This window comes from Capsicum annuum, chromosome 6 (genome assembly GCF_002878395.1).
Source record: "Capsicum annuum cultivar UCD-10X-F1 chromosome 6, UCD10Xv1.1, whole genome shotgun sequence".
NCBI classification, from domain to species: domain Eukaryota; kingdom Viridiplantae; phylum Streptophyta; class Magnoliopsida; order Solanales; family Solanaceae; genus Capsicum; species Capsicum annuum.
The window spans coordinates 8,436,071-8,454,462 of record NC_061116.1 but is presented as its reverse complement, the minus strand read 5'-3'; the positions used below and the strand labels follow the sequence as shown (position 1 = coordinate 8,454,462).

The following is an 18,392-nucleotide window of genomic DNA, read 5'->3' as shown; positions in this document are numbered from 1 at the left end:
TCAATAAATCCTACATGATATAAATTTAAATTGATTCAAATAATAATTTTTAAATATCAAATGATAATCGTGTTGCCTCTTGGAATTAGGATGGTTAAGACAATTGTGCAAATTGATTAATTAAAGAAATTAGGATGAGGGGCAGCCAGCCAAAAATAAAGTTTATCATAGTCAATAAAGTTCCACTAAAAATTTTATAAATGATTTTGGCATGTAATTTTTAATACTAATATAAAGTATTAAATTAATCAGCCGCCCACTCGATGAAATGGGACCGCACAGACAATTCACCACTAAAATTTGCTTTGCTCTCGCTTTCTTTTTTATTTTATATTTTCTGTTATATCTAAGATCTTTTATTTTATCATCGATTTTATGTACCTAGATATTTTGGCTTGTATATTAAGTTGCTCGGACTTAGATATAAGTATTCGAAACAGATGAAAATTCGAGAATCGAATTCGTTAGAATTTGAATTTTAAAATTTGGGAATGCATATCTAAATATGAATACGGGTATGAAAATTCGACTAAGAAAATTTAAAAATAATATAAAAATGAAGTTCTAAAGATATTCTAAGTTTAGCTCTTACGTTATTTTACCTTTTTTTTTTTTTTATCTACTTTTGCAATTAGTTTTACTTTCTCATTAGGAGAACTATTAGAAGTTATGTTATTTTGGAAAAAGTAAAAGTGTAAGAAATTGAATCTCAATTCTTCCTATCAAATACGTTCTTAATTTTGTTCAAAATATTCAAATTCGTTTGATCGAATTTGAAATGCAAGAAACACCTGCATCTGCGTCAACATTGCATCGAGACAGTTTTGACGATAAAATCAAAGATTCCGCACAATATAGCTTGTAAGTATGCATAAATTCTTCTACGGAATTTAAGATCTAATATTTGATAAACGTGTCGTAATATCGCGTTTAACTAAACATATGAACTCCAAAATCGATTTACATATATGATTAGGACGAAGGTAAATCTAAAATTTAAATTTATGAATTTTCACAATTATTTCAAATCAAAATACTTAAGTTTCTTTTTCTTTTCTCTCTCTCTACCTTTCAATTATTTGTTAAATATAAGAATGATTCATCCAAGATTCCAAACAAGTTTTTTCCTTTGAATAAAGATTTGGAAATGAAATTTTCACATTGAATAGAATTTTTCATCAAATTTAGTAGATCAAAAATCATAAGAATATGACTTTATTAGGTAGATAAAAGATAATTCGATGACAGAAATCAAATAGAAATAAATTGTAGTTCTTGAGAACAACATATTCTGTATTTTCTGATTTACGATTAATAACTAAAGACTTTAATACAGAGATCTATAATTACAAGCATGATTTTAACACCATATCTTGCATAATATCATAACATATGTTGTACAATATTAAAAGTATGATTCCGCATAATTAAAACAAAATATTCTGCCAAATCATTAAAACCATATCTTTTCATTTTTGTACTAATAATAATTGCACTGAAACACGAATTGCCACATTTGAGATATCCTGAATTGTTTATAGCAAATTTCATAATGTTATCCTCAAAACGGATTCACTTGTTACTTTAAATAGGAAAAATTAACATAAATATATACATTAACATATCATATTGATACAAATTTTCATCCTTATAAATCATTACAAAAATCTCAACTAAATATGTATCTTTGTTAGATGTATCGTGAAGCTAATTATGTATCTTGATAGATCCAAAATCAAAAAAATGTATCGGGAGCTAATTATGTATCTTGATAGATCCAAAATAGAAAAAAAAAATGTATCAAGAGCTAATTATGTATCTTTACAAGGAAACAATATATCTCCGTAGGATGTATTATTTATCTCAACAGATCCAAAATCGAAAAAAATGTATTGAGCACTAATTGTATCTGTACAAAGGAAAAAATGTATCTTAATTGAACGATATGTTGAATGTATCAGGAGCTAATTATGTATCTCGACAGATCCAAAATTGAAACTTTCAGTAATTATGTAAAATATCAAAACTTTTTGTAATTAAATTTAAACTGTCGAAATTTATATCATTTGCACTTTTAAATATGTTGAAAAATATAAATTAGCAAGTAAAGAACCGACATGGATTGTGGTGGAATAGTCCGAGTTTCTTGATTTTTAACCAGAGGTCTTTGAATTTCAAATTCTGAGAACTGAGAAAAACCTGTTGAAAACATTATCCCCATTACCCACTATCGGCCATGTAATGTGTGGTTTTGATTTAATCGCACTTCAACATGAATATCGAACAACAAGTGAAAAACTATAAAGTAAAAAGAAAAGTGAAAGGGAATGGAGAAAGCACTGGTTGGTATAAAAAATACTTATCACATTTCACTTCTCTCGAGTCAAACTATATAAATTTTAACACGATAAGCTGTCTTCACACCTCTTGACATGCAACCCTTTCGGGTACCATGCATGAAGCCAGGAATGCTTTATACACCAGACTTGCCCTTTCGGGGATCCGATATCCAAAATCCATTTGCTCGACTAAAAAGGATTTGCACTACATACAACTGCAACAACAATAACATACCGAGTGTATTCCTACAAAGTGAGGTCCGAGGAGGGGGTAAAGTGTACCACTACCTTAGATAAAGTCGAGAGGTTGTTTCCGACAGACCCCCGACTCAAGACAGAACGATTTGCACTGCATACAACAAGAAGTTTCCGATAGACCCCTGGCTCAGGACAGAAGGATTTGCGCTGCATAGTTTCAATTAAACATGGAAGCGCTCCTTAAGAAGATTTTCTCCTCATGAAACACCAGCAGATTAGAGATAAATCAGAAGCAAGATGTGCCATTCAATCATCAAACTGTTGCAACCAGATAAGGAATAAGAAAATTGCAACAATGATACAAGCATTCAGAGACATTTATGAGGACACAGAGTGCACTATCCATGACAACAGAAAGCACTTACACTTGGAGAGATGTGTATTGTACAAACAAAACCATGAGTTGGGAAGCCTCAACTACTAAATGTACGTCTAGGCTAGGCATTGAACAAACCAGAAATTCTAACACCAGAATTCGAAACAAAAAAAATGCCGAATGCTACATCTGATATCTGAACATGCTAGTTAAAGCAACTTTTTAACCTGACTTCGCTCCTTATGTCAAGAGGATTCAACAGTTGCATAGATATACGCCTCAACTTGGGAGACAACTGGCAACTGAATACAACAACTTAGAGGATGCACTCCATTGTGCCAGTTGAACACTACGAACTTACAAAATGATCTAAACACCTCCAAAATTTATGTGCCACGTTAGCGTCAGGTGCTTAGGAGACATGGCGGGGGACAAGTTGAGGTTGTGAGGCCAAGTTAAGGTGTTTATGTATGTAATATGCCTACCCTATTTGCACAGTATGATTTTTCTGACGAAGGGGATTCATTGAAACCCCTGGCATCCACCTAGCTCAGGCCCTGTATATAGGACAAAATGTGAAGACGGAAGTGTAGGGTAATCAAGGTAACTGCTCTTGCTGAATCAGATGGTTTTGGAGTAGCAGTTGCTGCTGCTCCAGAGGTTGTTGCTGGTTATCTAAATGCTGTTCCTGCTGAAGTTGATTATTTCGCTGCTGCTCATCAAACTGGTCGTCTGACTGCTGAGGCTGCTGCTGATCATCTTGCCAAGTCCAAACGATGTCTTGAAGACCCGGTCTTAGGCATTCATTCAATATCTGCTGATATTCTAATGTATCGCCATTTGATTTTTTGACTTCCACCAAATGAAAATCTTCAACAACCTCAAAGATCTCCACGTCAATGCTCAAAGTTCCCTTTTTTCCTTCTTTTGTTCCTTCGAATCTCAGTAATCCTGCATCCTTTTTGCTAGCTTTCATCTTAAGATGTTTAGCAATGTTTTCCAGCTTGGATATGATCATTGATGCAGGTTTCCGGGATGTGAATTTAGCTTCTTTCTTTAAACAAGGTTCCTCAAATAATTTGGATAAATCAAACTTAGCATAAAGGGTAATGATATCAAATGCATTCAACTTCGGCATCTGAGCCGCCTCTTGCTTGTCATCTGTATTTGTTGAAGCTAGATCCGTGCTTACTTCGTCTACTGCTGTAGATTTAGAGGAAGTAGAAATTCCCTTCCTGAACCAGGTACTTCCTCTAATTTTTGCAAGAGAAATTCTTGTAATTGGATTAGGATCCAACATTCTCGAAAGTAGCCGCCGGGCTTCCGGTGGAAACCAACTTGGACATTTGAATTCAGCTCTGCCGATCTTCCTATACATCTCCATCAAATTTGAGTTTTGAAATGGAAGATAACCAGCCAACAAAACGAATAGGACAACCCCACACGACCAAATATCAGCCTTAGCCCCATCATAGCCTTTTCTGTTGATCACCTCTGGAGCAACATAAGCTGGAGTTCCACACGTCGTATGGAGGAGTCCATCTTGGCGCTTTGACTCAACTAGAGCACTTAAACCAAAATCTGAAATTTTTAAGTTTTCATTGTCGTCTAACAGCAGGTTTTCAGGTTTCAAATCCCGGTGATAGACCCCCCTGCTATGGCAGAAATCTACAGCATTTATCAACTGTTGGAAATACTTCCGTGCGACATCCTCTTTTAGCCTTCCCATAGCCACCTTGTTAAAGAGCTCACCTCCTTTACAATATTCCATGACAAAATAAATCTTGGTTTTTGTCGCCATGACCTCGTAAAGATGCACGATATTTGGATGTCTGACTAACTTCATAACAGATATTTCTCTTTTGATCTGATCCATGAGCCCGACCCTGAGAATTTTTTCCTTGTCTACAACTTTGATGGCAACACTTTGCCCAGTTTTGATATTCCTAGCATAGTAGACCTTCGCAAATGTGCCTTGACCTAATAATCTGCCCAATTCATAGCGCTCCATCAGTATACCTCCTTTATTGGCCATAAAAAAATCTACCAAACCTAGTACTACTAGCTAAGCAAAGCTATATCTCTCCTTCTAGCAGAACTTAGATGCAAAATCTTATAAATTAACACCGCTCAACCATCCGAGCAGAAATTATCATTTATTAATGCAAAAGTACGGCTACTCCGCGCAATTTGCATCTTGGCGCAGACAATGATGCAATGGTCGCAGCACCTGGGCTCAATCTCTGGCAACTCTATTAAGCCCAAAGCCTCAAGACGATCACTTCTAGAACTCCACACACACAAACACATCTTTCAGCATTCCTAGGACTCCCCGAAAAAGTGTGTAGTCAAACAACTAAATGAACTTCCACTGACCCCCTGGAAAAGGTGAAATCAGAGGAAAAGATTTCAGTAGCTAGACAGATTATGCTTCCAACAATAGAAATAAAATTTGAAAGGTAAAGAAATGCATCTTGAGCAAAATTGGAAGTAGTTATTGATTGATCATATATTAGCAGTGTATTTACCACGAATATAGTATATGTGTTTGTATTCAAACAATTATTAACTGAGAAATTCTACTGCAAGAGACCTATATAGCAAGGTGCCATACCATACATTTTGCAACCTCTCGCAAAATGTAAAGTAAGATTGCATACAACAACCCCAATATAATCCCGCTCCAATCTGCAACAATGAGATGCTTTGTGCACCTAGATACACACAAATTTCGAAGAAGACTCGAGAATCATAATGACACTTAATAAATGCACAAATTCCAATGAAGAATCGAGAATCATAATGACGCTTACTTGAACTTACTAATTCCAAGGAAACAAGTGATTGTTCAACAACAACAACAACAGATTCAGCGAAATCCTACATCAGTGGGGTCTGGGGAAAGTGGAGTGTACGTATACCTTACCCTACCTCGTAGAATTAGAGAGAATGTTTCTGAAAGACCGGCTTAAGTATCGCATATTCGAGCAGTATGGAAAAGGACAAACATAAAACAAGTGATAGTTCCTACTTCAAATTTGGCTAAGATGGTAGATACATCAAGAAGAACATATTCTGATTGTAGACCATCAAAGATATAGTTAGTGTTTGTTATATTAGACATTTTAGCTGTTATTCAAACTAAGAGCCACATCTAGTACACTCAAATCTGATTGAAATTAATATAAAAGTCAAATTGACGCTAAAATAAATTATCTTTCCATCAACAATAGCTGTAAAGCCCTTTTTTTGTCTGAAAAAATAGCTGTAAAGTTCCTTCAGCAATATCCCACCATGCAAAAACAAAAAAGAAATCCTGCAATGGGGCATTGACTTAAACTACAATAGATATCAACAGCAACAAAGAAAAAATAATCATTTTCTTTTAAAAATTGGGGGTAGGGGAAGGACCTCTACTTTTTTACCATCCTGCTATTGCTTATATATTCATAAATAGTTTTTTGCTTTCATTGAGCTGGGGGTCTATTGAAAACAACATTTAAGGTCAGAGTACTCTACCCTTCCTCAGACCGCACTTATGAGACTATACTGAGTATGTCGTTGTTGTTGATTTAAACTACAATAGATATCAATTTAAAAAAACATTTCTTTAATAAAATTGGGGGTAGGGGAAGGGAACGCCTCTACTTTATTACTGTCCTGCTATTTGCTTATGTATTCATAAAATATTGTGATTTTGCTTTCTTTGGGCTGAGCGTCTATCAAAAACAACCCTCTCTTACTTCTGAGGTAGAGGTGAGGCCTACGTACTCTACCCTCCCCAGACCGCATTTGTGAGACTATACTAAGTATGTTGTTGTTGTTGTTGAGGTAGAAGGAGAAATGAGCGAGGGGACTACAACATAGAGAATCAAACCCTCTTTACCAACAAGACAGACCGTTTAGGTTTACATACTCTACCCTCCCGAAACCGCACTTGTGAGACTGTACTGAGCACGTTGTTGTTGTTGTTGGGGTAGGGGAAGGAGAAATGAGCGAGGGGATTACAACATAGAGAATCGAACCCTCTTTACCAACAAGATAGACCGTTTAGGTAAGGTCTACGTTCAAACATCTTTACCAACAAGATAGACCATTTAGGTAAGGTCTACGTACTCTACCCTCCCCAAACTGACTGCACTTGTGAGACTATACTAAGTATGTTGTTGTTGTTGTTGGGTAGGGGAAGGTAGAAATGAGCGGGGGGATTACAAGGTGGAGAATTGAACCCTCTTTACCAACAAGATAAGACCGTTTAGGTAAGGTCTAAGTACTCTATCCTCCCCAAACTCCACTTGTGAAACTATACTAAGTATGTTGTGTGTTGTTGGGCAAGGGAGGGGGAAATAAGTCGGGGAATCACAAGGTGGAGAATTGAACCCTCCTCACCAACAACATACACCATTCACGTAACCAACCATTTGAGCTACTAACAACAGAAGGGGTACAGATCAACACTTCTGTTGATCAACAATTCAACACAAGGGTTCTACGAGATCATATCAAATGTCATAAAGGGCCAATCTTGAATCATATTATATCAACAAATCAAACAAAAAAAACAGCAAAACAAAAAAATACCCAAGATCAAGAATCTAGAAAACAATACAAATTCATAATCTTTATGCAAAAATATATATATATTAAAATAAAAAGTTGAAATCTTTACCTTATAATAGATTTCAAAAAAAAAAAAGGAGAGAGAAGCCCCTTGTAGTTGTATAATTTTTTTTGGACTTTCCTAATATTTCACAATACAGAGGAAAACACCCAAGTGGCAAACGTTGTATGTCTGTTTTAGGAGGCTGTTAATACGGTAGGAAAAAGAGAGATACTAATGTACTAATTAATTTTTTTTCTTATTTTATCCCTGTTATTAATAACATACATTAAATATAAATAATTATAATTTATTGCTATTTGTATATCCGATAATATTATTAATATGAATAAAAAATAACTTGATAACATTTATTATTTAATTTATAATTTTTTAATTATTATATAAAATAAAATGTGTCTGACTAAAACGAAACGGAGGAATATTCAGGGTGAGAGGGTCCATGTTAACGTCACAACAACTCATCGATACTTTTGTGACTCAGAAGGTACGAGAAAATGCTAGTTATTTGCCACGTGTTAATATAGACTTTGTCCGTTTTATTTTATATGATATTATTTAACAAATAGGATTTAAAAAGATTCTTCTAAAACTTGTGATTTTAAGGCAGCTTTAGCTGTTTTGTGTGCGCATGAAGAATGTTTTTTTTTTTAATTTATTTATTTTTAATATAAGGTGATATTCTATTTGATATTCTAATCATTTGGCACAAGTTGACATGATATTTCAGTCATCGCATTTTATGTAGCATTATTTAATTGATACAATTTTAAAAAAATTTGTGATTTTAAGTTATTTTTAAACGTATAAAAAAATTCAATTTTCTTTTTCTAATATAAAGTGATATTCTATTTGAAATTCCCTAAACAAGAAAGGGTGACATAAAAGGAGTATGGATATTTTTTCCTTTCATAGCGTGTAGTTATGATTTCTTTTTTGACTTACCATTTGCTATTTACACGTTTACTCCTTTTCACGCTTAATCCATGACCAAAGGACAGGAAAAACATAAATAGAAGAGAGAGAGAGAAAAGCTCTTGGTACAATTATATAACCAGAAGTTTTATTAATAAAATAAAATACATATAAAAAAAGATATACAAAAAGTCAAAAGATTTTAATATTTATTAAATAAAATAATAATTATAATAACAAGCCTAGTGAAATCTTGCAGGTGAGTCAAGGAGGTGTGTGGTGTCTACACCACCTTATTCCTACCTTGTGATATGAATTTGAAAAGATTGTTCTCGATAGACCTTTACATCAGTAAAATATATCAAACTTTAGAAAGAAGATATAAGGAAAAAATGTTCAATATATACCAAAACTTTAGTGACATTTATTGTAACACACATGATTGCAGGGGTCCTATGACCCTCCCTCCCCCGAACTATTTATTAGTGTATTTTAGTGATATTTATAAGTCAATGAAAAAATTTTAAAAATAAAAATTTTAAAAAAAATTTAGTGCAAATAAATATTAAGATATATTTGAGAGCATTTTCCAAAATATAATAATGAAAGAATCATGCTAAAGATGATAAAGGTAGGAAAAACTTAAACAACATGCAAATACCTATTAATAATCTACTCTGTTCATAAATGAGAAACTGAAAAGATGAGAGGAAGTGAACTAAGAAGAATGTATTTTCATTATTGTGAATTGAAAAACTGACTCATACAAAGAGAAGTAATGTTATATATACAACTTCTTCATCGATAATAGTAACTAACCTCCTAACTAAAACATGGATAAATTAGTTATAACAACTAATATAAAATGTCTACACTATCCCTGCTACTCTTAACTGACAACTTGATGATTTCTTCACATCATCATATCTCAACACTCCCCTGCAGGTTAGGTGGTGCAAGAATATTTAAAATTCCTAGCTTGGATAAAAGATGTTCGTGTTTTAGTCTAGATAAGCCTTTTGTCAACACATCAACTGGTTGTTCTTGAGTAGAATGATAGTTAACTTTGATCATGCCTTGTTGCAATTTTTCTCTTGTGAAATGACAATCAATTTCAATATGGTTTGTTCCTTTCATGATAACACTGGATTGACTGCAATTTGAATAACAACCTTGTTGTCACTATAAACTTGAACTGGTAACTGAACTTCAGCATCTACTTCTTTTAGTATTCTAAGTAACCATACTAACTCTGACACAGTACAAGCAAGGCTTCTGTATTCAGCTTAAGCTGAACTACTTAAAAATGTAGTTTTCTTCTTTGCTTTTCATGAGACCAAAGAATTACCAACTTTAATCATGTAGCCTGTGACAAATGTCCTCATAAGTGAACAAGATGCTTAATCATCATTACAAAAAGCAGTAACCAAACCATCTGAGCTACTAGACATTAATAAGCCTTGTCCAGGTTGCCCTTTAGATATCTGACCACTCCCATTGCAGCATCCAGGTTTGACTTCTTTGGTTTATGCAAGAACTGAGTCAATGTTTTAGTACTAAAGGATATATCTGGTCTTGTCATATTGAGGTAAATCAGGTTTCGTACCAACTTTTGATACATTATCTGATCTACCAAAGAATCTTTAGAGTTTTCTTGTTCTTTGTTCACATGCTCATCATACTATTTTGAGTTAGTTTGACATTGATGTCAATAGGTGTTACTGCAGGCTTAACTACTGACATACCAACTTCAGATATGAGTTCAAGAGTATATTTCCTTTGATGTATTAGTATACCAGCTTTAGACCTAGTGAGCTCAATACCTAGAAAGTATGTTAGTTCACCTAAGTCCTTTATCTTTAATGCTTGCTGCAATGCCTCATTTGTTTCTTCTATCAACTTCAAACTACTATCAGTTATCAAAATATCATTTACATACACCAGAAAAATAGTGATTCCTTCTTCTGTTTTTCTGATGAATAAAGAGTAATCATGTTGACTCCATTTGAACCTAAGACTAAGTATAGCTTCAATCAGTTTAAATACTTCTATCTGATGTTTATGCCAATGCTTTGAAGCTGCAAGAGATAGTATGGTTCCTACAGTAACCATCTTAAGTATAGTCTATTCTTTCTTGCTGGCTGTATCTATTGGCAACCAATATTGCCTTGAACCTCTCTATTTCTCCTGTGGATTTGTATTTGATCTTCTATATCCACCTACAACCTATAGATTTCTTCCCTTGTTGTAAGTCAGTGATCTCCCAAGTCTTATTACTTTCCAAAGCCTGAATTTTAGCCTACATAGCATCCATTCATCTTTTGCCCTTAACAGCCCCTGAGTACGTATCAGGTTCTTTGATTGTTGAGAAAGCAATAATAACACTGATAGGCAGGAGACAAATGAGTATAACACATATAATTTCACATTGGATACTGGACATTCTTGTTTAACATAAAATCTTTCATCCATGTAGGAGCATATTTGTGTCTAGTAGACCTTCTAGTATCAATATGTACAATGTTTTCTTGAAGAGCTTGGCCTTCTCAGGTATAACTTTCTCATCAGGAGCTACTCCTGATCATAACGCTCAACTTATGATGTTGTGACATTTTCTAGAGCTTCTTGAAGAGCTTCTACTTATTATGTTCATCAGTCTCTTCTGCACATGGATAGTGTATACGCATGATAGGCATATGGGATTGCTGATTAAGATCTTAAAACATCTCTTCTGATTCTTATAGAGTATCTACAAATACCTTCCGCTTTGCAGATTTATTCTCTTGTTCAGAATAAAATAAATCTTCTCTAAAAATTGCATCCCTATTGATAAAAAATGTCTTATTGATCAGATCAAACAATATGTACCATTTTGTGTCTTTGAGTAGCCCATGTGAACTGCTGACTTTGATCTTGTCATCATTTTTTCATGTTCAGTTAGATTCTTAGCAAAGAACATTCAACCAAGTGTTCTTAAGTGAGTTAAAATTGGTTTGCTACCATACAACCTTTTATAAGAAGTTTGATTATTAATCACACTAAGCCAACCTATTTGTAAGGTATACTGCATGTACAACACAATGACCCTAATATGTCAAAGGTATTTTGGCTTGAAATCTCAATGCTCTTCTCACCTCAAGTTATGCCTATGCTTCCTCTCATCAACACCATTTTGTTGAGAGATACAAGGATAAGACCTTTGATGAACTATCCCTAATTTTTTACACAAATCATGACATACTAAATTAACAAATTTTGTGCCATTATCAGATCTCAAAATTATAACAATTTTTCCAAATCGGTTCTTAACATACCGTAGAAATACACGAAGAGACGCAAAAATATCTAATTTATTCTTAAGCAAAAACAACTAAGTCATTAGGGAGTAATCATCAACTACTATAATGAAATACTTGTTACCATCAAAAGTAGGTGTACTGTATGAACCCAGATCAACATGAATCAAATAAAAGCAGTCACATTTTCTGATACTACTTGAAGGAAATACTAGTCTTGTCTGTTTAGCATAAGGGCAAATGAACAGTTTGACTATTTACACATACTTTGCTTATTCATAGCAAATATCCTAGTAAGGACTACAGGCGACACATTGCCACAACTCCATATCTGATTCCTTGATGCCTGAATGTACCTTCTCAAAAACAAAGGTTGACTCCATCATTCCTTTTAAGTCAACTTCTCAATAGCAAAGGTAAACTCCATCATTTATTTAAATCAACTATTTCATTAGTAGACACATACCTCCTTCTTTACTAATTTCATTCACCTTTTCACTGTAAAGCTCCTGGAAAACATAGAAATGAGGAAAGAAGGTGACTGAGAAACCAAATTTCTTTTTGACTTTGCTTACAGACATCAGGTTATACTTGAATTGAGGTATGTGAAAGATATTGGTAATTATAATCCTAGTTGATAAAGAACAAGAACCAACACGTGTCACTTGAGTAGTATCAATATTTGGAAGATTTATATATCCTTAGAAACATCAAGTTATGATATAGGATATTTAGTCAACATATCTAAACGAGAAATCATATGGCTGGTTGCACCAGTATCAAGAATCTATCCTTTATAATATCTACCAAAACCCAAGAAGCTTTGAATATCAGTTGGAGTCGTGGGTCTAGATCACTTCTTAACCTCCTCACCTTTCTGTCAAAAAGGTCACGACATTCAATCAAAAGTCACACTTTGAAAGCATAGCATACAATCGCTGATCCTTAAGAGTCTGCAACACTACTCGGAGGTGATCTGCATGGTCCTTCACAGTCTTAGAATATACCAAGATGTCATCAATCAGCATGATTACAAATAAATCCAAGCACTATCTAAATACATGATTTATCAAGTCCATAAATGCAGACAGAGAATTAGTCAACTCGAATGACTTCCCCATAAACTCATAATGACAATATCGGGTTTAGAAGGTAGTCTTAGGAACATCCATCTCCCTAATCTTCAACTAATAGTAACCCGAACGAAGATCAGTCTTAGAAAAGTACTAGCACCCTAAAGTTGGTTAAAGAGATCATTTATCCTGGAAAGAGGATATTTATTCTTCACTGTAACCTTATTCAAATAGTGATAATCTATACACATCTAAAGGGAACCATCATTCTTATGCATGAAAAACGCAGGAGCACCCCATGAAAAGACACTAGGATAGATGAAACCCTTATCCAGAATATCCTTTAACTACTCCTTAATATCTTTTAATTCAGTCAAAGCCATTCTTTAAGGAGGAATAGAGATAGGATGGGTATTTGGTAGAAGATCAATCCCAAAGTCTATTTCCCTATCGGGAGGAATACTAGGAAGATCATCACAAAACACTTCATGAAATTCGTTCCAAAGGGACAGATTGTAAAAAGGGAACCTCGGAACTAAAAATTTTAACCCAAACTAGATAGTATAGACACCCTTTATAAATCAGCTTTCGGGCTCTAAGATAAGAAATAAATCTTTTCTTAGGTTCTAGAGAACTCCCTTTGCACTTTGGGAATAAAAAACGAGCCTTATGGGTTCGACAATCTAGTGAAGCATAGCATGAATGGAGCCAATCCATACCTAAGATCTCATTAAACTCCAATATATCCAACTCTATCAGATCCACTAATGTCTCCCGATCATCGATAGATAGCACACAACTCCTATGGACCCTTGTAGCCATATTAGAATCACCCATCGGGGTATATATATAAAAAAGAAATTGGAAATGCTCTCGAGGTCAAAACCAAAATAAACATCCACATAAGGGGTCACATAAGAAAGGGTAGACCCATATCAGACAGACAATATAGATCACGAGAGAAAAACTATAACGTACCAGTGACAACATCAGGAGATGCCTCATATTCTTGATGGGTGGCAAGAGCATTTAGATGGTTCCGACCAGTGCCAGTACTAGAAGTAGCATCCTCTGGCACAGGAGCTGAAGGAGTAGAAATCGAAACCTTATTAGCTCTAGTAGCAACATTGACTGAAGGATAGTTTCTCTGGCCATATCTAAAATACTTATTCCTCTCTACATCATAGAAACCACAGTGCCCCTAACCATAAAATCTGTAGAGAGGATAGAATGGGGACGATTGAGCTCTACTGGCCTGAGATTGGTACCTTGTGCCTTAAAACCACTGTCAATTTGAAAGAGATGATCACCAGATGAATTAGGATAAGAATCACTATCCGTAGAATAAGAACCAGAACTCCCCCAATTCTTTCTATCTCTTTAACTATTTTGCTGAACTCTACCCTGCTCAGAATATTTTAACTTCTTACTCCATCTTTCCCTATTTTGGCTTGATTATTCTTCACATCCTCAACTTATTTCATATACACCACCAACGTAGAGATGCCAATGCCATTATTCAATTTCGCACCCTTACATTCTAGTACCAGGTCTCGAGAAAACCCAAAGCAAACTTCATTATCTTAGCCCTCATGCTAGTTACTAACTCCGGAGCATATCAAGACAACTGATGAATTTGCATGGCATACTCTTTATGTAAAGCTCTGAGTCTGTACCCCAAACGCTACACGGTGCTCATATCCCGAAGGACCACAAGCTAACCCATAATTGGTATTTGCTGAACTAACTGAATAATAATGCTATAAATATGCAGAAATTAGGAAGACAACATGCCATAAGATTCAATACTGTAATAAAACTTAATACGGTATAACAATACCAAAACTACAACATCTGTCTGAAAATACTATAGTCTAAAAAACCTCTACTGTCTGAAATATAGAGTTGATGGGACAAGTTCCCAACTAACTTTGAACTACTCAAATAACTGAAATACTAAAGTAAATATCATGTCCTCGAACTGTGAAGACTCACCACTAACTTTGACTGTTGAAAATCTATAACTGCTAGGGATGATCGGGAGCCCGTATGTCAGAATTTATGATATAAAATATTATAGTGGAAAGAAAGGTATGCATCAATACTTTGAACGTACTGGCATGCAAAGTGAGGTAGACTGAAATATATGGGTTCATATATATGAGCAATACTGGCTAAATAACATGAATGTAACTGAATAAGAGTACATGTATGAATACGTAAACTGTAACTGAGATCGTGAAAGCACTAAATACTGAGTCTGAACACTAATTAACTGATATTGAGTCTACTAATACTGAATACTGATAACTGAGTGATTGTGTATGACAGTCCTGAATATGGAACTGTGCTGAGTTCGTACTCAGCTGAGTGACTGTATCTAATAGTCCTGAATCTGTAGAATTGAAAAAAGTTCTATACTGAGATTAAAATTAAAGCTAAAACTGTAGAAAGTAATTATTTAATCGATATGCCCCTCTATGAACTAATTAGGGTCCAACCTGTAACCCCAGTTGGAAGGGTATCCATACCGTGCCATGGGTAAAGCCAAGCTGAGTTACCCTCATCTAGCAGGTACTTTGAATGAGAATGGTGGTACCCTCAACTAGAAGGTATATCACCTTATTAACCCTCAACTGGAAGGTTGATGTCTCAACCAATGCTGGCTACGTAGTTCTGGATCACAAGGACTGCTTCTAAGGATCACACCCTCTACTGGCAGGTGAGTCCCCATCCTTGGGTTCACTCAGTGCTGAATCCTACTCCCAACTAAATAGACCCTAGACTAATTTCTAAACTGTTCTAAGCTGGACTGAACTATTATTGATTATACTGCTTAACTGAACTGAGTTTACTGAGTTCCGTTGACTGACAGAATACTAATGAATTCTGTTAAATGACTGTATTTACTAAGTTCTAAACTAAATACTGAACTTGACTGGCTGATACTGAGTCTACTGAGTTTTTCCTGAGTTCTGTAATTGACTAAAAGTACTACTGATCATGACATGACTGATACTATCTAAGATTGACCATGGCTCTAGGTAATCAGCTAAATTGTCGGGTATTAAATACCTCCAGGACTCGATAGAATAAATTATAAGACATGGCATAATCTTGAAGCATGATAAATAACTACTTAATCATCATTCATTCATTGGGACATTCTAGCAAACACTTGCATGACATGAACTTAAATACATGCTAACATGATATAATTTTATTATTCAATTCTCATGAACAACTCATCTAACACTTGGAAGGCATTGTATATGCACATAATACTAATCAACACATGAACATCACAATTTCAAGGCCCTAACATGAATTCACATGATACTACATATGTAATAGTTGTTTTTACATAAATCTTGAACTTAATCATGAAATAGAAATCCAATCAACATTATAATCATGAATACACTTGAATCCAAATCATGGAAAGCATGAAATCAATCTACTTAAAGTTTAAAAGAGTTTCTTGGACTCCAAGGGTGGAAGGAACCCTTGTATGAACACTTGTCATACCTTAGTGCTGAATTCTGAAAGATTGGTGGTGGTTTCTTGAGTTCTTGATTTGAAATTGACCCGCTAGGGTTTCTTTTCTTGAGAAATTTGAGAAAAATGAATGAATTTAGCCTCTAAAGGGGCTTAATATAGTGTTTTGAGGGTCGATAAACGTGGGAAAAGACCCTATTATCCTTGAGGATGTAGCTTTTCAATGATTGAAAATTGAACTGTCGGTGCGCAGACCGAAATGCTGCATCATTGGCATTGATGCGATAGCCAATGCGTCGGTTTATTAGAAATTGCCACTAGGAGCTAAGGAAAATACTGATCGATGCGATGGTCGTCGCTCCGCGTTGAGATCGCGTCGATACACTATTTAGATTCCCAAACATGGTTCAATTGAGGTTCGAAAAATATAAAACTCATTCGGGAACACCTACTGACATTTCTGATCATGAATTAACCTAAAAATTGACATTTTAAGGTCATAAAAGTCGTGAAATGGAGTTGCCAACTTACGAAGGCCAAAATAACATTAAGTCTGAATACTTAGCTAGAATTTTCTTAGCCTGGGATCCCTTAGCAAGCTTAAAAGACTGAGTTGAGCTTAGGATTTTGCGAGGTCTTAAAATATCTCCCTCTTGGGAATATTCATCCTCGAATGAGACTGATGAAACTGAGATTACTGATAGACTGGATTTATACACAGGACATATACAATTGAAGCATGATTTCATGACTGAAATTACTAATATATTGAATTATCATACTGAACATGCATATCTAATGCGTGAGTGTATAGTTGAACATAATTCATGAATGCATGATTGGGATTACTGGTAAGATGAGTTTATATACTGAATATGCATGCCTGATGCATGAGTACATGACTGAACTGATTCGTGAATACATGGCTGAGTATGCAAAGTTAATTGATACCAAGTTGGTAGATATATCTAAACATAAGACTGAGTAAATTCAAAGAAAAACTGTTACTTTGAGCTGAGTCTAAATTTACGGAAAAGAGGTGAGGATACTTGGTCCGCATGTCTATCTCTGCTTCCCAACTAGCTCCCTCAATGGACTGATTTCGCCAAAAAACTTTGACTAGGGGGACTTATTTGTTCCTCAGTCTGCGAATCTGATAATCAAGGATTTCGACTAGGATCTCCTTATAAAAGAGGTTGTTCTGAATATCTATGTCCTCTATAGGGACTGTGACTGCTGGGTCACCTATGCATTTCTTTAGCAAGGAGACATGGAACACTGGATGCACTGAAGCTAAGTCCGAAGGTAACTCAAGCTCTTAAGCTACCTTTTTGAAACGACTGAGAATTTGGTAAGGACTGACATATCAGGGACTGAGTTCTCCCTTCTTGAAAAACCTCTTCACTCCTTTCATAGGAGAGATTTTCAAAGACATAAAATCACCAATCTCTAACTCAAGATAATTTCTGCATACATCTGCGTATGATTTTTATCAGCTCTGAGCTGTCTTAAGCCTTTCCCTGATCAACTAAACTTTTTCTAAGGTATCAAATACCAAGTTAGGCCCTATGACTACGGACTCACCCACTTCAAACCAACCAATGGGAGATCTACACCTCCTCCTATAAAATACCTCAAACGGAGCCATATGAATGCTAGAATGATAGCTGTTGTTATATGCAATTCAATCAAAGGCAAGTTGTCATCCCAACTACCTTTAAAGTCTATCACACTTGCTCACATCATATCTTTTAAAGTCTGAATGGTCTTTTCTACTTGACCATCTATTTATGGGTGAAAGGCTGTACTGAGGTAAACTCGAGTACCAAGACCCTTTTAGAATGCCTTCTAGAAATGAGAGGTGAAATAGATACCTCTATCTGAGATAATGGAGAACGAAACACCGTGCAATCTGACCAACTCTCTACTATAGATTTTAGCATAATCCTCAGCTGAATAAGAGGTATAGACTGGTAGAAAATAAGCTGATTTGGTCATCCTGTCTATGATGACCCAAACTTAATCATGCTGGTGATGAGTATGAGGAAAAACCATCACAAAGTCCATGTTTACATC

The 18,392-nt window shown here is 35.0% G+C and overlaps 1 protein-coding gene across 3 annotated transcripts; it reads right to left on the bottom strand.

Annotated features, from left to right (window-relative positions):
- Positions 1-2,819: 2,819 nt before the first annotated feature.
- Positions 2,820-7,722, bottom strand: LOC107873548 (CBL-interacting protein kinase 2). Of its 3 annotated transcripts, none has more exons than XM_016720432.2 (2): positions 7,583-7,722; positions 2,820-5,292 (listed from the first exon to the last, which is right to left on the bottom strand). In XM_016720432.2, the coding sequence occupies exon 2, from the start codon at positions 4,946-4,948 to the stop codon at positions 3,512-3,514; it is 1,437 nt and encodes a 478-aa protein (XP_016575918.2). In that variant the 5' UTR covers positions 4,949-5,292; positions 7,583-7,722; the 3' UTR covers positions 2,820-3,511. The 3 variants fall into 3 exon arrangements, with proteins under 3 accessions (XP_016575918.2, XP_016575919.2, XP_016575920.2); XM_016720433.2 differs by lacking the exon at positions 7,583-7,722 and adding an exon at positions 5,528-7,579; XM_016720434.2 differs by lacking the exon at positions 7,583-7,722 and adding an exon at positions 5,845-7,579.
- Between the last annotated feature and the right edge of the window lie 10,670 nt (positions 7,723-18,392).

What these genes read in the sequence shown, in the direction of transcription:
- LOC107873548 (XM_016720432.2), bottom strand. Translation starts at nt 4,948, where the DNA reads ATGGCCAATAAAGGAGGTATACTGATGGAGCGCTATGAATTGGGCAGA.